Source organism: Liolophura sinensis, chromosome 6 (genome assembly GCF_032854445.1).
Source record: "Liolophura sinensis isolate JHLJ2023 chromosome 6, CUHK_Ljap_v2, whole genome shotgun sequence".
Classification (NCBI taxonomy): domain Eukaryota; kingdom Metazoa; phylum Mollusca; class Polyplacophora; order Chitonida; family Chitonidae; genus Liolophura; species Liolophura sinensis.
In genome coordinates this window covers 14,712,251-14,732,116 of record NC_088300.1, presented here as the reverse complement: position 1 = coordinate 14,732,116, position 19,866 = coordinate 14,712,251, and the positions used below count along the sequence as shown (strand labels likewise).

Here is a 19,866-nt window from a genome sequence, read left to right as displayed (position 1 = left end):
GTCGTGTGTCCGGATCTAATCTTGCGGCTGTCGTTGTGGCCTCCAGAACAGTATGTGGCTAGTTCCCGCTCCGTGCAAAGCGTCTGGTTACCAGCCCGTCTCCACAGGACCTCAGCCCTAACGGCCGACCCCTGTGTCAGTTTACCTCATGTTAACATCCATACCCTTAATCCGTCCCCAGCGAGGCCCCACGGCGTTATTACACACATACTCATGTGTCATATTTGAAACTCGCCTTCACGGCACCTGGGGATTGATAAAAACACAAAGCCATTATCAGTTCAGGAAACTTTCTTTCTCAAAAGAGTTTTTTTTTCTCTGCCCAGTGTATTTACAGTTTATATGCCAGAATTATATGGATCTTTAAATAACATCGTAAGTATAGCTTATAAGTTAATGTTTTGAATTTTGTATCGGTCAACATGTTGATGATACGTCTTCATATCAGTCTCTTTGCGATCTAGGAACTTCCCCTTTCCAAAACCACGAAAAGGCATTAACACATTGTTTAGCTATGGTTTATTTTGTTACACAGGAAAAGTGGTCAAATGCAATAATGTCCGTAAATATAAAGCTAAGGTTTGTGTTTCTGTGGATTGTTAAATTCCCTTACAGCCCGGCTAATCGTGGATTTTTGAATACGACGAACACTTATGGCGCTGCTTTTGCAGTCAGTCTTGCATTGCTGATACCAACGCCCTAAGACGGCGCTGCTGTAGCCAGCTAGCTACACGTTATGGCTGGTCTCAGCTTGGACTAAGTACAGTGCAAACCAAGCTCAGTGGTTTATTAGAGCGTTTCGTTTTATACATCTATAAAGCAAGATTGAATTTTGAAGTTTTCTTGACTGTGGCTTGTCCTGTGTCAGACATGCTGACAACAATTTCGTCCATATGTGGGATTTTATTCTGTATTCATTTGATTTGATTGGTGTTTTACGAAGTACGAAAGAATATTTCACTTATACGACGGTGGCCAGCATTATGGTGGGAGGAAACCGTGCAGAGCCTGTATTCTACAATATTGTGCACTACATTAATACAATTATTGTGCAAGTTCAAAAACTATTTCCTTTAATGGACTTAAGTGACACAAGATCTGACTTACCAAAGATCAATAGCCTATATACCTGCGTTTTCATACTGAACTTGAAGTATCTACAAAAATGAGGCAAGTATTCTCCATTGATAGCGATCCGAGTCCCTGGTAAGGTGTGTGATACAGTCTTGTCTGTCTTAGCTGTAATTGCACTTCCGGGTCACTTTACTAACAAAACTTTGTTCTTTTGAGTAGGATTCAATGTAGCATCCAAAATTATTAATTATATCACGACTTTGCTATATTTGAAGCACCTCAGTCTCAAATTGTATTTTACACCACAGGTTTAGTATTGTACGGTATAGTTTTATGGAAGTCAGGAGAGGAACCCTTTCCTTTCCTATAGTCTAACAGTATCAAGATAACACCACAGATATCACCATAGATATATTTCAAGATATCACCACAGATATCACCACAGATATATTTCAAGATATCACCACAGATATATTTCAAGATATCACCACAGCACATCTTCGAAACAGGAGAAGTAAGCTCTGCCATGGTGGAAATATATCTGTTCACATAACGTAATGAAACACAAAGACAGACTGCATTACACATGCATTATAACAAATAAGAATTTCTATTGCATCCACTGTGGTTTTGCATCCAAAGCATCTACATATCGTTAAGGATATAGCTGGTAAATATTTGTGACATTTAACTACTCTCATTCTGTAAGAAATCACTTACTTTCTTGTTTAATAATTAACACTTTTCTTGGCAATCGTGCTCGTCTGTGAGGTCTATTTCTGAAGTCAAACACAGCATTCACCATCCTCATTTAAGAAGGTCATCGATGTTGGGCGTTGCCGATTATTCCTAGCCGCGGTTGTGGTCATCTGGGAGGGCCAATCAGAGAACGAATGCGATGAGAAACACGAGGGGATTGGTCAGGCTTGGTGACACCAATTCAACAAACATCCCCTGAAAAAACAAAAAGGGAGATAAATCTGCCATTAATCGCACTAGAGTATTGTCCCTTAATTAAATTTGCGGAATTTTTAAAAAATCAGTCTGTAGGCAAATGTGAGCCCAATAATCTTGATTCGTTTTCTCTGCCCACGACAGTTAAGCATCCGAACCAGCTGTTGTAAAGAAAACCCAACTAATAAATAAATAAATTTATCACACTTTTCCCCTGCCTGTTCGTTTAAATAAAATCACATCGATCATTGTTCATGGCACTGCTTATTGCTGTTGTATAACTTGTGAAGGAATGAATCGGATCCGAACGTGCATGCATTTGATTGAAAACAAAGAAATACACACTTATATGGAACGAGTGGTTTTGAATGCTGATATTGTCGAAAACAACTGAAGATCATAAACAGGAAATGCCATTCGAATTTTAAAAATGGCACCAGTTTAAAGGAGAAGAAAATTTAAATATCAAACAAATACCATTGAAAACAGTATGCATTTCCTCGCAGGTGCATGCCATGAAAAAAATTCTACTATGTATCTCAAGTTGATAAATTATAAATAAAGTCAGTGCCAAAATCCCCTGTGGGCGACTCCATTTTGCCTAAGAACTAATCCTGAAGTCTTGTGTGTTGGGAGGAGAATTGCCGCCGAAAACCGCCGAAGTGCAGTCGTATATTTCCGGTAGAACTCTTCTTCTCAGAAGGCAGCGAACAGTACAGTTCGTTTTCCTCTTGGAAACCGGAATGTTGGACGTAGGTTCCGAGTTTACACGAACAAGCCGGCAGTTTTAGCAACTGTCATTGGCTGAGGGGCAACACACCACCAGCATAAATTACAGGGTGTTAAAGGTCAAGGACGCGATGAACTCAGTGATTTATGCTAGCTTTGCCGTTTTCAGACTTTACGTGTATGGCGAGGAAAAATTGCAAAATTATGCAACAGGCACCACTAGATAGAAGACAATGTGCACTTTGCATCCAATAGTGTCATTGTTTTAAGTTTTCTTCTCCTTTAATAAATTTGAAATGATCTAATAATCGAAACAGACATTAGTATACCAGCCGTCAACCAGTAAGGAAGTTTCAGCTCAATAGTCACAAGGCCAATTCCACAAAATGGATAACTAAAACAATTAACAGGTTACACATGATATGACGGGTCATTGCTTGCTGTAGGTTATAGTAGTGCCGTTGAAAATAGTTCATATCTGCCACATGTCAAGAGGTTTTTTATTGTCACCAGTGTCATGAGAGATCTGAAGATTCTGTGTACAAACCCAGCACCTCGAGAGAAGGGCCCTTACAAATATTTGTGATGGCATCATAGTTTCGATACTGTACACAAAAAGCAGTTCTGTGGGTTTATATTCACATATATGTGGCTGTGCATTATTTATTCTTTTCGTTTATCAGATTAATATGTATAACACACACCAAAATAGCGTACGGTGAGGGTTTGTGGGGATTAAAACAGAAAAACATTCATGTAACTAAGATTGTCCCATATTCCCACTATGATGAAAACTCCACATTTTCTATTTTTGGATGCTAAAAGAATAGATATCAAAAGAATATAATGTTATATTTGAATTAATAACTATGAATTTCACAGAGCTGCTTACACCACATAAACGTAAAACGCAACAGAAAGTTGTATACTTCAACCTGTTCCAGTGTTAAAAGATTGGTGTCTAAACCGGTTATTTATTTATAACTAGCTACCCCTGTATATATTGTTAAATTGAGTTTAAAAAAATACTTGAAAAAAGTACAGTAATCTGAGTAACATGGCATTAAAACCGCTAGATAATGAGGCTGGGTTCATGTACTTTTCCGCCAACACTCGGTAGTCTGCGGCGAATCACGTCATATAAGTCCAGCCTTCACGAGCTGTCAGAGCTTAGCCATTTAGTTCAGTGTTAAAAAGCCACACAAGTCACATCAAGAATATCGAATTTCTCCACGAAATGGTTTGCTGTTCTGCATACGGTTGTAAAAATAGGTCGTCGAAGAACCCTGGAGTTACTTTTTTCAAGTTTCCAGACGATTTGGCCCACAGGAAAGCGTGGATTCACGCCACAAGACGGAAGGGCTTTATACCCACCCAGCACAGCCAAATCTTTGCCGGGCTGACAGGAGTCGAGATAAAAAAAAAATTCTGGCGGGCAGATAAATTTTAACAACATGGGGGAAAATTAGGCTTTAAATATATGTATATAAACTCTGGTGACTGGGCTTGGTGGGAGTAAAACAAAGCGTGAGATCATTCGTCATTAATTTGATCAATTTTTGGTATGCCGGTAAAGGGAAAGAAAAGTAGACACAGCTAAATGTGGACACTAATCCTTCAAGTGAACATTTTCACATATATTGAAATTAAAGGAACCAAAAAAATTAATCTTTTCTTCCATCAAATGGTTGGGTTCCTGCACCTTTCCGACAAGTAAAGTGAAGCACTATGAACTGAGGTCGAACATTTTATAAACACGAATTCCACACTCGAGGTTACTTTTATTTACTGATATTCATGTAAATATACACATACATGTATACAATGTAGTAATTTATCAACAGTTATAAACTTATTAAAATCAAACTTTAATAACATAGATAAGATTGTTTTCCCTAAACTTATAACGCAAGTCTATTGCTCATCGCCCTCCACGTGGTAGCTACATGCAATAAGAGTTTTTTATTAATAATTTCATTTTAATGTTTATGAAACAATCACGACACACAACATGTCTACCAATGGTTTTTTGTTTTCTTCTTGAGACAAACCAGTTGACAAGATTTACTAAATACTTTCAAATCGTTGGTTCTATCTTATAAAGCGACCCTCAAATCAACTTGTGAAACACGTGTCATTTCAAGATCACGCGATGAAACGAGATGCTAGCCAGAAAGAAACGCTCGATTAAATGCATCCCACTTTCTATTGTGACGTATCACGATGAAACGTTATCATCATGTTCCACTCTGAATGAATCATAGAAGTGATTGGCAGTTATCGTCTGCCCTACTTAATAAGTTTTTTGTTCATAACACGACCCCCTCCCTACCTTCTCCTGTGGGTTCTCCGGAGTAAACAGAATAGGACCTCGGTGAAACATGTTGTCGCCACCATATGGCAGCAATATTGCCGAAGTGACGTTAAACCATCACGATTCATTCATTCTTTAATAACAAGACTTTATGAGTTGGCAAAACGTAAAGGAGTGTGGAGAAAGAAGGCACCTATAATGATTATTAAGTAAGGGGAAGTGGAAGAGAAAGAGCATTAAGGCTTGTTTCTTCTCCGATTAGTCTGAAATGATTTCGCTCACAATTTTCACAGGGCGGCAAGGGAATGATCCGGTCACTGAGTCAGAGGTGATAAAAAAAGGCCCAGCAAGACGTTTTTTTCAATTTTGACCTATTTAAAAAACATTATCTATGAGTGCAGGAGGAAATGAAAATGATACAGAAAGTTACAACTGAAGCAAAGTCTACCAAAAAGAATCCAAACCTTATTTGTTGATACATCCCTTTTCAACCAACGAAAGGGTAAATTGCTTTTATCTCGTTGAAACATCCGAAGAGGCTGCAAGAGCAACTCAATACACTGAAGCAGATTCAGTCATTCAAGTACCAGGTTCCTGAATGACACTTCCCATTCTTAACTGACACGACCATCTTCTAATAAGAAAGTCATGAACTGAGAGTTTAAGGGATGTTCTCATCCGAGTTTAATAAAAAAAGACAGATGTAAACTTAAAACTCATTATTACACTTATTATCACAGTGTTTCCTCTTTCAATCATCACACTTTCTGATAGTTTACGGATGACAACAATAAAATTCTTTTGAATAAACTAGTCATTTCAAGACGGATTTGTCCAAACCACCCCGATTTAAACTGATGCAGCTTCAGTAGATGGTAGACTGTTTCTATGCTCCTATCAGCCATTGTTAACACTGAGTCTTAAGGCCAATTCGCTTGTGTATACTTAAAATCCGGAAGTCAGATACATGTTCTGGTTGATTCATATCTTTCTTTTTCTCTCAAAGAAAGAAAACTTCCCAAACATAACTGCTAAACGTACAAAACGGGATCTTTAAAGATCAGTTGGTAAATTTTTTTGTGACATAATGACAAGTAAATTATTCGGAACCAATCCTAGGCAAGAAGACACTTTTTACATTCCGTGGAGGTAAGTATACACGAGGAGACTGATACACTCCTTCCATTCCATCAATCGGCTGACACACACAGTGCCATCATGAGAACTGCCATTATGACCCAAATGTTTAAGCGATCCCCTTTGGGGGAATGTTGACGGAGGACCTGGAACATTTCACTGGGAGCTAAGTTCACTGACATCACCGAAATTCTCATGAGTGTGGTATATAAAAAAAGAACCGAATATAGAAAGAAATCTGCTAGGAATGATAAGGTTATTATTTGTAAGACTCATTCCGGACTAACTGGTTACTCTTCTGGCGGCTAGGTTACAACATTAGTCCTTAACAATAATACATTTTTGTGAAATAAAAAAAGAATACAGAAAAAAAAAACTCTTCAAAGCCTAATGGTGACTCATTGTGGTTATTTACTAACCTGTCTACTTGAGCATACAGTGTGAGTAACTGGGGTCATAACTGTATCCCAGCACGTGAGTACGAGACGTATTGGGCCGAGGAGCAGTTATACCAAGAATAACATTCGGTGAACACAGAGATGATGAGTTCGGACGACGACGCAGCCCTACTCCCAGAGCGAGCCGTGCAATATGCCGTCGAGCAGTTCTGTTACATATACCATAAACACAAGGACCTTCAAAGCGAAGGCCTTCTTTGGGGCGATGAGGTAATTTTCATCTTTTGTTCATCTTTTGCAGTACCCAGTCTTTTCTTCACCAGCAATTCACGATGAATGGCTTGTTTAAGGAGACTGTTAGACTTTGCGCATTGAGTTTATGTTATGTTAAACGATGCATGTAACTTCTCTCGTCCATCATACGCATTATCAGATGATGGTTACATATTTTGTATACTTATGTCTTCTTATTTAAAGATAAGATATGTTTAAAGATAACAAGGAGGTGAACACATAGATTTGTTAATATTCATATCCAGAAATGCAGAGGCAAATCTAGATTCTGTTTATAACGAAAAGGAACTAATTCATCAGGAATAACTTTAAACAAATTGCTTATGGTTGAGGAAATTTTCTTCTGCATGTTGCGCAAGTCTTGTGGTTATGGGAGGTGATATTTTAAAACGAAATGTAGTGTCATAGTGTAGACAACCGTGTTGATTTCAATAACAAAGAGTGAGAGAAATGACACCATTTTAGGTAAAGTATCGGGGTTTTCTCATCTCTATTTTCAAGAGTGACAATCATGCCACTTTACATTCAAATTTTGGGCGCTTCTATGAAATCCTGGCCTCCTGTTGCTAGGGCATTAACGCCACACTGCGATCTTTTGTTTAACAAATTAAAGAATATACATGGAACGCTCGATTTGCATTTCTCAGTACGGTATATACGAGGTGGCTTAAAACATAAAAGTACGAAAAAGCTTCTCGGCTTTCTCCTTGGGGCATAAAATTGGCTTTAACCTAGGTTTTCCTAAGGCCCCAGAGGTCAATCCGGAAATTCAGTAATCTGCTGGTGTTGACGTCAACGGCGATAGCTGTCAAAACAACTCGAGGGGCTCAAATTGGGGAGCGCTAAACTAGCCCCGCGTTCACAATATGTTCATCGATGGCATCATTTCCTCAAAAATGAAAATTATTTTTTCATTGAAATTTCTTATGTATTTTTATATGTATTTCTTTCTTATGTATTTTCCTAAATACCATGTTCTATACATGTTTTATAATATCTTTTCACGTATCCTTTAAGGGAATTGACGCAAATCATGGACAACAGAGCGGCAAATAAGCTACGTTATTGCGCTTTATTTAACTATGGCTGCCGTGCAGTTATTTAGACATCGTGTTAGAGCGGAGACTGACGTGATCTATCTGAAAGCTTGCTAAGCCAGAATAACTTTACTGTTAACTTACCAGATTGAGTACCTGACTGTCAGTACCAATGAAGAAGAGAAGTCAGCCAGCCTGTTGCCGTGCGCATCACACGTTCTGCGACTTGCCAGGAATCTAGCACAGGCCAATGGGTAAGGTAATAAAGGTGATTCCTTCCCCGAGTTTTACATGTATTTCAGCGCATTTCGCTTTAACATAGGTCTACACTTTGCAGTCAATGTATAGAGGGGGTGTGCTGTGTGAAAATCACGTGTTGGAATGGAAGAACTTACATGTAATACAGCACCTCCATACAGTACACGAAAAAATGAGTAATTCACAGTTGTTTGCTTATAAATAGCGCTATGTCACGGACGCACTGAGGAACAGATATTTAAAGGCAAATAGAATCCACATTGATTGTCTGCATGAAAAATAACTAAAAATTGTCTTGAGACTTAGAGAAAATAGTATACTCCATTGAACCTAAAATTTGGTTTGAAAAAATGCATTTTAAGAAAAGAAGAAATTTTAAATGACACGTTTAAGACCAAGGCCAGCACTTAAGTTTTACTGATAAGAAGTAAATCAAACTTCACAAAAATGTCACTATAAGAGTCACAATTATGGTTCACTTGAAAAATATTATATTTTAGCTGAAATACAATATTTTTATTATTACAAATATTTTAACAGATCTGTCGTTCATGTTGCCCTGTTTGCCATTAAGGGCATAAAACTCGAATGTTGGTAATGAAAAGTCGAAGTATTAACTCAAACCCCAGTCATTCACGATTGCATGTCATTTCTGAGTGGACTTATTTATTTATTGTTTTGATTTGTGCTTTACGCTCAAGAATATTTCACGTGTACGACAGCGGCCAGTATTATGGTGGGAGGAAACCGGGAAAAGCCCGAGAGAAACCCATGACGATGCACAGCTTCCTTCAGACCAACACATGTACAACTGGAGAATAAACCAACATGGGCTGGATTGCAACTCATAGCGATCGCAAGAGTGTACTTGTGAAAACAATAAAATTGAACGCTATGACATCACAAATAAAGGAATATTATAGCACAGATATGATGTGGTGTATGTTTATGTCAGGTAACGCAGTTTTATTTTGTGACATTGTATATACTTCGTTGACAAGTGTCATAGTTCACTGATGATGTGTTGGATTCGCCTGCGGCACCAAGATAACACATCACCAGTTTTCGTGCTGTTTCAAAGTGGCGGGTCTTTTTCCTTCATTTTTCTCATTAGGAGCTTTGTTTCTGTATCAGATAACCCTCCACGTTCTTCGTCGAAGCCTAGTACATGGATCTTGACTGATTTTGCGCTTGTCGTTTTACCTTGTCGTTGTTTATGTAAATGGCCTGTATTCTATCTCTGACCTTTGCATTAAGTCATAATGCTTGCTTATCAGGAAAAGATTTTCATATTACGGCAGCACTTTTATTAGACATGCTTCACAATGACACATTAATGGGAAGTTCCAAAAGTGGGGACATATAGGGGTAACAGGCTGTTATCGCTTGCCTCATCCAGCGACCATTTTGCTTAAATAGGACGTAAAATGTTGTAGAAAAAGAGAAAATGGTGACAAACTCAAAATCTTTTCGCTGCCATCGTTGGGTGTCTGAGTTTCGTTTTTTTTCGTTTTTCTTCTTCTTTTTCAACACGAATTGTTTCGCCCATACTACTTCAGGTGAACATGGATTGATCTATGCTGAAAATAATAAATAATTAAACGACGTGTGGTAGTAATACGAAGTAGTGTTTACTGCATTTTGGGTGGCAGGTGTGCACTATTTTTAATAGCTTAAGACCTTTCCTCAATAGAGCAAAATGGAACAGTTTATTGCATGTCATGTGATTATTAAAGATTATGGTCGGCTTCAAAAGGCTGTCATTTCTGCAATGATCAGGTCAGTCAGCGATGATTTTGCCTTGTCTTTATTACACGGCATGCATCACTGTCTCTATCATTTATCCAAAGGACGTTGTATGGTAAGGTGGAGAATCGGCCCCAAGGACGCACCATAAGAAAGTGCAAATTTCAAGGTCCTAGCATAATTTTGTAAAATTCCGGGTCAGAAGTATAAAAATTGGTCGAAACGCCTTGATAAACGTTTCATGGTCGTAAACGAGGTTGATGCTTAGTAATAAGCCACCAAAAAGCCACTCTGGATCAAAAATGATAATTTTCGGTTGATCAATAAGGCGCTTTTAAGTAAATTTACTACATGAGATCGACATTAAAGGCAAAGAAAACATTAAAATGAAGTATATATCAGATGAAAGACCATTCAACACTGTCCAGGAAATAGTTCGATTTATTTCTTTACAGTTTCTCCAAGCGAGTAAAACGATTTTAAAATATTAAATTCTACGGTCGTCTGTAGAGACCCAGAGGGTATCGGTGCCGTCACATTACTTGAAAAAGTTCATGTCAAGGTCCATTCTGCGAATGCGTTTATAGATTTACATGTATATGTGAATTTTCAGTGATGAAATTACGTAGACTATACACGTATGTGTTTAGTGGCATAAAACCTGATGTGTGTGTGTATTTCGGTGTTTTTTGTTTTTGGTTAATGTTAACCATAAAGTTTATGATGAGAACAGTTTTTTTCATTTTTGGTGCATTAAAAGTTCGTATTCCTGGTTAGTTAATGAAGTAACATGTTACCATGAATTAGAATTGACTATTTACAACAAACACATTGAGCCACATGCGTCGATTTCAGATTATCTCCCTTTATAATGCCGGAGTTTTCCGAATTTCAACTGGAGACGATTCCGCCTCGACCATATAGTGGAAGACTGGAAGATCTGGGAGCAGTAGAAGACAATATGGAAGAAAGGTATAAATATGTCTGTGGTTGGGATAGTCTTCAATCTTTCAGTGTTTTTTTTTTTCTTCTTTTTTTTTTTGCAAAATATAGAGAGATTTTTTTTTGAAAATAATTTAAAATAATTGTCAGTGGATTTTGTTTGAATTTATTTGAATTTTTTCGAAACAGACATTCGTATACCAGACGTCAGCTAAGATGGGCTTTCCAGTTCAATAATCGCAAGGTGTTTTGCTTATAATTCTTGGCCTTTCTGGGTGAGAAAGGAAAAGAAATGTATGAGATTTAAACCATAGTTGAACCCTTGGTGCTATCCAACATTCAGGCTTTTCTCGTTTACAGACGCAAAGTAGTACAATCGTTGCTGCCTCCAAATACCTATCTTCTAACGATGGCATCGTTTCCAAGGTAACCTGGCTATATCGCCATTTTGTTTGCAATATATGGGACGTGTGCTTACGATTTTACTTTAATCTGTAGAATAATGGTTGATACTGAAAAATACTAACGGCGTCGTTTGACAAAAATAAAACTTAAAACATCCAGGTAAATAATGAATGAAATTATTGCTTGTTAAATATGTAGTAACAACAGTTCATTGAAAAAGATCAACTAATATAATCCCTTGTAGTTCTTTGAGTCATAGACGTATCTAGATTTCTGGTTTCATGGTGATTTCTGGTACAGTCAAAGCGTATCCAGTGGCCAGTCGTTATCATCTATAACGTAATACAACTCTCAATACATTGCCATAGGTTTAACCATTTGAACCACCAGAAGCCTACGAACAAATTTACAGGAGCTGCGTCAGTTTGGAAAAAAAACATTATCTTCATGTTTTAGCATCCTCAATGGCTTGGTAATGCCAGAATGTTGGATAAAATGATATGGTAAAATGATCTTAGGAACTAAAATAGGGATAGGGTTAACCCATGCAAACTCGTACCCGTGCAGGCCAAGTCGTACCCAACTTGAGCTAAGTCGTACTGATACCCTACTTCAGATAAGTTGTACCGGTACCCAATTTCAGATAAGTCGTAACCGTTCCCACTTTCAGTCAAGTCGAACTTTACTTTTAATAGATCATATATTACCTGTTGTCATAAGTTGATAATGGGCAGAGTTATACATGTCTGTGTTTCTTTCTTCATTTTACTATATGTGTTTACCACATCTAGGAGGAAGGGTACGATTTGTCATGTGCTCCTGCAAATAATGTATAGTTGGTCGACACTTTATACCAAAAGAGAATTTTTTAAAGGATTATAAATGTTTGATTTTCAGACTCGGCCGTGAAATGGACGACAAACTTAATGGGATAAAGCAAAGTACAGATTGGAATTCATTTGACAACTCTCTGGCTAGCAAATCAAACCGACGATATATGTGAGACTTGTTTTCTTCTCTTCAAATGAATTAAATTTGACTTCATATATATACAATATTTAATAACCTGTCTTACCTTTAAAAAAGTATAAAATAACCATTTGGTTATAAGTTGTTACCATTTTCAGACGTCTTGCAACTGGCATTAAAAACAGGACAGGGAAACCGTATGGATTTCATATGTCAGGTAAATATGGTATCGACTGATCAATAAATACATCTTCATTATTATTTATCCAATTTTTTGCATGCAAATAATCTGTGTTTTTACAGTTGCATAATATCTGTGGTTTGCAAGAACATGTAACGATGTGCGAAGGTGGATGGAAATGAACTGTTTGTAAAACTTAAGCCGTTTCATAGGCATCTTTCTGTGTCGTTTGACAAGTTATTAACTTGGGCATATAGAATTTCTGCCATTCCAACTGTGTCCATTTGTAAGGGGAAAACATGAAATAATGACAGATTTCTCTTAAAACGTTGTGTTGGCAGTATTCCAGGACGTAAACACCCAGAGTTGCCATGGAAATAATGGCGCTTCCTGTGACTCAGATCACGTAACCATAGGTGGTATTTCCATAGCAACGAGCTGTAGCGGTCTTCAGGTCACCATTCAGGCCAAGAGTTTACAGGAAGCCAGATATCTACACGATCAACTCGCTGTTCTCTCCCCAGTACTGGTATGTTATCGTTAAACGCAAAGAAAGCATTAAAATGAAGTAGACGCCACGTGAAAGGCCATTAGTAAACAGTGTGCAGCAAAAACAATTCCATTTTTCATTTATTTTTTTCCTACTTTCAATGCTTTTAGTGCATTGGATTCGACGTGGTCTATTTGGTTCTGGTAGATATCAATGGCGTCATATCCATATTTTTTCAACTTGCAGTAGTTCATTACACGGTCCATGAAGTATATGTGTATTAAAACAATATGGCAAAGATATGATGTGACGCCAATGGTCGCAATGTGATCAGGAGAAGCCATCACTAATTTCAATGTTTTGAGAGTTTTTTTATTTTTATTTTTTTAAGAAATTGTTTTCCTAAACATTATTAAATAGTTTTCATCAGGCAAATAGCTTATGTCAGTATATGTTTGCCTTTAACTGTGAGTCTTTTCCCTAGCAATGACGACTCTTGTCCAAACGGAAATGACCTTTGTTCTCTTGCAATGCATGGATAAAACCGGTTTGCCCACAAAACATGATCGCAAAATCAGGAATGAACAACAGGCTAGACAGCTTAGGTCCCATTTATTTTAAGCGTTTCTCCATTTCACGGAGATATCTTGTTAACTATTTGCCGTTGCACGTTACAATGAATGAATGATTGCGGTTTAACTTCGTACTTAACAATTTTTCAGTCATAGGACGACAAGGATTCATTGTATGTGTATACATATAAAGTGTCGCCATGGGCCTGGCTATTCAAATGCGGGATCTTGGTGCGCATAAACATACAGAACGCAAGTCTGGGCAGCTTTTTAAAGGCGGTCCTTGGTACACGCGTACACGTGTACTATAGTCAATCTAACGTGGGAAATTTCAAGATTTTGAATCCTTGTTCCTGCAATAACGTTTTCTTTATTTTAGATTTGCCTTACTGTCGCAACACCAGTGGCTTATGGACTTGTTAAACAAAACGATTCCCGGTTAGGGATGCTTTTGCAGGCACAGGATGACCGTACAGAAGAGGAGAGAAAGCCTGTGGTAAGCCTTTTTCCTCTTTATTTCCTCACCAATCTCAGGAGTACGTGGCTTAAAATTATAGATGCGCTTGCCTTTCGATCGAAATCGCACGGGAAATGCGATTTAAATGCGAGTTTAAATGCGAGTTAAAACCCGACCGTAGGTTTAGGGATTTGTAGATTCCTCCGCTCTCACTACACGTGGGGCTTTGGTGACAAAAGTCAGTCGATGCCGCTTGTGTGGCCATTTGTGCAAACTTCCACCAATGCGGTGTGCATGTACGTACGTGAGCTCGTCACTAACTTGCCAAAAGTCATTAGTTTAAGCCGGGAATACCGCCCATGAAAACTGACAGTCCACAGTCATCAGAAGGTTGCTGACAGAGCTTCCTGTCTAGTTTTAAGTGCAACTGTAGCCAAGAGATCCTGACATATCAGGAATGACGTTAAACCTCAAACATACATATGTACATACAGACATTTTAGGATAGGTAAAGTAACCATAATTATGTAGTGTTCACTGATGCAGTTGACCTATTGGTATTTCAGGTTGACGCGAATGGTGAAGTGAGACATATGTTGCCCCGATCTGGACTGGTCCCTTGGTACTTAAGCGATGAAGGCCAGCACTATAATGACCTTAAGTTGGTTTACAATGCACCAGTCCATCACACTTGCGTCAGAAAAGGTATGTGAATTGCTTAACAAACAAAAATAAATATACGGCGGCCAGCATTGTGGTGGGAGGAAACCGAGCGGAGCCCGGGGGAATCCCACGATCATCTGCAGGTTGTTGACAGACCTTCCCACGTACCGGAAAGGGAGGCCAGGATGAGCTGGACTTGAACTCACAGCGATCGCATGGGTGAGAGGCTCCTGGTTCATTAAACTGAGATATGGCGCTAACCAACCGAGCCATGGAGACCCCAGATCAAAATTAGCAACCCTGTAATGACGTAGTATTTGTTTATTTATTTGATTGGTGTTTTTCGCGATGCTCAAGAATATTTCACTTGTACGTTATAGCATTGCTGGAGGGAAGCCGCATAGAGCCCGTTGGAAACCCACGGCCATCCGCAGGTTTATTCTCAGGTAATAGAAGTGTTCCTACACACATATACTTACGGTATACGGGATACAATATGTTCTGCCTTCTCTGTTTTAACCAGGGATTGACATGGGGATGGCGATGCACACTGCCATTTTGTTTTCTCATGCCTTCTATGCCGTGAAAGAAAATGAGATGATGACCCAAGAGAAAGACAGCACACAACTATTTGAGGTCACTATGAGAACTTTAATGATCCTCATGTCAGGTCTTACTGACAAGCAACATTCCACGGCTTTTCAAAGAACATGAATTGAACGGTTTTGGAAACATCAGTGTCTTATTTTCAAGACTTTCTTAGGTCACGTTCAGTCTGAACCGTTGCATTTTTTGGCTATTCTTTCAATTTAACGATTAACAATTGTTTATGTTAATACGCTTCACTATTGTTCCTTCTCAAACTTAAAGACCCTAAACGATGTAGTTCGTGATCATTTGAAATGCCTGTGTACTTATGCAAACGACTTGCGCTTTCTGCTGTTGGGAAAGCCAACTTCTAAAACAAAAAGTGTTTCACCTTATAATCTTTGGATTTAAATCTTTGTTATCCTAGACTATGAACTCGACTGTGTGGCCATATGTCCGTCTGAAGATCCCACAAGCTGACGGAAAACTGGGATGGAGGGTAGAGTTCAGACCAATGGCTGTGAGTTCTGAACATTTTACTGTGTTATGTTGATATCAGTTTTTTTTTTTACTCTTAAAATCAAGAAGAAACGTTATTGATGAATCTATCAACCAATCCGTGACAAGTACATGTATATGTGTCTTTAAAGGGACAGTTTCAGTTCCGCCTGTCAGTGGTAGTAAGTAGGAAGGTCAGTCAGCAACCTGCAGATGGTCGTGAGTTTCGTCCGGGCTTTGTCTGATTTCTTCCCACCATAATGCTGGCCACAGTCGTATAAGTCAAATAAAATAGCATGATCCTGCCGTAATATATTAAAGAATGCCAGGTTAAAATTGTTCAAATACAAATCGTCTTCATGAGCGAAAAACAATTTAAGAATTACAGAGAACTGACCAGAAGTTTGCTAAGCACGACTATTTTGATTTTTATTTGGGCATTGTGCTTAGTTTCAAAACAAATTTCCGCCATAGCGTGTATGGCAAGAAAACATTTATGACTGAAAGACCTGAAATGTTAGCACACGTACATGTATATCTGTACGGATTCATTTCATACCATAACCTCGAGTAATGGCTGTAATTCTTGATCACAACACTTTGCTCACAGTTTTTTTGTCTTAGTATTTCCAGTTCTTTTCATCAGGTGCAGCCGACAGATTCTGAGAACGCCGCCTATGCGGTATTTATCTTTCTCCTCACACGGACCATCAGACACTTCTCTCTCAATTTTCTTATCTCAATGTCAAAGGTTAGTGGTGAATAAATTATAGGCTTATAGATTTATCTGTTTCTGATATTTTTGGCCATTTACACATATTTAGAAAATACAAAAGTACGACATGTAAGCTCACAGACAATTCATGTAAACGTGGAATGGATTGCTGAGATTAATCTCTTCTTAACAGGAGGTCGAAAAGGTAGTATGTTGTTGGTGATCGATGGAATGACGTGCAGCATACTACATTATCAAGCCATGCCTGATTTACATTATTTAACAAAATGCGTATTCGTTTCGGGTCATATGATATATCAAGTAACAATACGGTTTACAACCTTCTACCACAATTTGTGCCAAGACTGGATTGTTATTCCTTATGCATATATCACAAATATTGTAACCATGAATAGTGTTGGTCTCAGATGCGGTTTGGTTGTGTTTATTCCAGGTACACGAAAATTGTCAGAGATCTTTGAGCCAAGATGCTGTCAGGAGAAAGGCATTTCACTTCCGGAGAAACGTTTTTGGTGACTAACGGAAATTGCACTCAAAAAGAAGCCTAAATTCTCTGAAATTAATGCACTGCTTTCTAGAAAGATCCGATGAAAGTTGTCAGCCTCAGATAGGTGGCATTGTAACATGGTCTTTAGAGGGTTACCTGAAACTGAAATGTTCGAGAAGTACTTTTTGTGAAGCTAGTCTAGAAATATATGTAAATGACGAGGTTTAGAAGCGTGGGTGTGGTCCTCACAAAAGCAGAAGCTGCTACGTAATGTATCAGTTAACTTCATATGGTTATTTAATTCGTGTTTAAAGGTCTAAGCAACTTGACTACTGCTAAGTTTCAATGCATCTCTTCCAGATCTTTTGCGATAATGGGTGATTACGTCTAGGATTTATGATTTAAAAACAAACAATAGGTAAATTACCTTACCTTAGAACACATCATTGTAAATAATATGAGTTATATATTTACGTAATACTTACTCTTGAACATAATATTATGAATTTATTCGTACCAATTCTTATCCATTACCTTGCGAAACCAAATCTCTTTACAGTCCACGTGATTTGACCTTTCAGACTCGAAAACATCTTCTGCCAAGTATGAGGAAATGTCTATTGACGACATTGTGAATGGGAGTGTAAGTAACCATCTCTAAGCGCCCAGTTCTGGGTCGTACGTGTGTTAATATGTATATTCGCCTCTTTGTTCGATACAGGTTTATTTATTATTATTTTATTTTTTTAAGCATAACCAAGCATTACAGGTTAATGAAAAACCTGTATGTTTTTAATTACACGTATATCTCCTCGGGTAAGTTTTGATATCAATAATAAGAATTATTTTTATCTTTGATTTTGAAAATGTATGTCATTTTCAATACACGACAAATAGTAAACGACACAGTCTGATAAAACCACCGGGAAACTGAGAATATTATAAAAAAATATAATGACAATAGCCTATGTTTGGTAAGTTTCAGTTTAAAAACACTCCTAAAAGCTAAAACTTTGATGTTTTATTTCTTGTTTAATGCTTTTGTTTTCATGTTTTCAGCCAATGAACCCAGGTCTGCTGTCATTGGTCCACCAGTTTCTGGACACAAGAATACTTCAGACGGCTGTCAGACAGAAAGTTGATAGCTATCTGCACATGATATCTCAAACAGCTTCTGGTGAGTGGTCGATACGTCCTTACAGCTGATTGGCTGACTGCACCTTCTGATAGGATGAAAATCAAAATCATATGTGTTGGTGATCTTTTCTAGAATGGACTCAGCGATTCCAATTTCTTTTTTGTTATTTCTATAATTCACCGTCGATAAAGCCACACCTTCCGTAATATGAATGAAATGATTAAACGGTTCTTTTCTTTTGTACGTTCTTCATTTGTCACTGAATGATTATTTATTTGTTTCTTTATTTTTTTGAGAGAGATATTTTAATTATACAATGGAGATTTGTTTGAACAATATGTGATTAAATATTGCTTTTCTGTGAGGTGTATCACAATCTCGTCCACTTTTGGTATTGTAGGAGAGCGTCCGACTGTAGCCCGGAGAATCCGAGAACTTGTCCTGAATCATCCAGAGTACAAAAAAGACTCGAAGGTGACAGAGAATATTCAGTATGATATTGTGAAGGCTCATTTGTTAGATAGATTGTAACATTGTACTCGTACAGCATCATGACACGCCATGGGGTAAAACGCATGCCAAAAGTTGATTATGCGTCAGTATTAACTCAGTAATTCGCATTGTGTAGCGACTGTGAGACCAAGTAGCGACTCTAGAAAGGTAACGAACCAAATGACCATTTGGATTATCTCCCCTGACGCCCATAGAGTCGATGAACAAAGTATTAATAGCCTTGGTGGATCACTGTGAATTTGTATGTGTAAAATTTTCGTTACGTGGAAATATAAGCGGCTTTAGTGAAATACCACTGCTGCAGTAATGCAACAAGTGTGAGTAACGGAATACAGCGTACTAATAAACGTGGAGGCTGTTGCACGTTAGGGGAGTTTCGAGTTCGAATTTCTTTATCGCAATAGGTCAAAAAAGTCTTACTGTATCATGTGAAAAATGTGAAAAATGTTAGGTAACTGCTTTTGTTCACATTTTCTAACATGGGCCTCGGGAAAAGGTTCGGAAAAAGTAATTTGGAGAAGATGAACCATGGAGAAAACTGAGGAGCTGAACGTTTGGGAACATGAGAAGTTCCTGAAGAAACGCTGAGACAGGTGATCGGCATTTTAATGTCAACAAAGGCTACCTATCATTTTCACAAGTCACATGGTACAATTGTACTGTTTTACCTTTAACGACAAAAAGTTCGAACTAGAAACGTCCGTATTAAGGGATAAGCTACTGAATCGACACTGATTGGTTAAAAGTGAAGAAATTGAAGAAATCTGCCATACCTAAAATTCAGCGTAAGTCCATGCAAAGCCTCTACCCGCCTCTTTCAAATCAACCAGTCAGAATCAATTCTTTATCCATTTAAGGCATCATAAGGTTACGCCAGTTATCAGCCTCCTTGATAATTGTCACCGGAGTTACGTTACGAACGCCTGAAAACGCCAGACAAAAAAAGGCAGAAAGGAGTAAGATATAGCAAAAATGTTGGCTATAACTGACAAAATCACCTTTACACACCAGTTAATGTTAGAAAATGCTCTACATGGATCAGCTGAAAGGCTCTTTTTAGACTGGTGAGAAGTAAACTTTCCCCTTTCTTTTACAGGGAATAAGTAAATACGCTTTGATGAAGTATTACGTGCGATAATATCTCACTGAAACACGTTAAACACGGTAGTTGGGTCTTCATTGATTTCTGTCACTCTTGATTTTTGTTTACCACGTAGATTATAGTAATTAATATACACAAGAGTTGTGGGAATTAAATTACAAAAATGTTGTGCAACTGGATTAAA

The 19,866-nt window shown here is 38.0% G+C and overlaps 1 protein-coding gene across 1 annotated transcript; it reads left to right on the top strand.

Annotated features, from left to right (window-relative positions):
* The first annotated feature begins 10,812 nt into the window (after positions 1-10,812).
* Positions 10,813-18,598, top strand: LOC135466936 (glutamate--cysteine ligase catalytic subunit-like). Its single transcript, XM_064744691.1, has 9 exons — positions 10,813-10,913; positions 12,186-12,229; positions 12,780-12,967; positions 13,880-13,996; positions 14,524-14,662; positions 15,144-15,290; positions 17,511-17,572; positions 17,989-18,106; positions 18,468-18,598. Exons 1-9 carry the CDS (start codon positions 10,813-10,815, stop codon positions 18,596-18,598), a joined length of 1,047 nt encoding a protein of 348 aa, XP_064600761.1.
* The last annotated feature ends 1,268 nt before the right edge of the window (positions 18,599-19,866 follow it).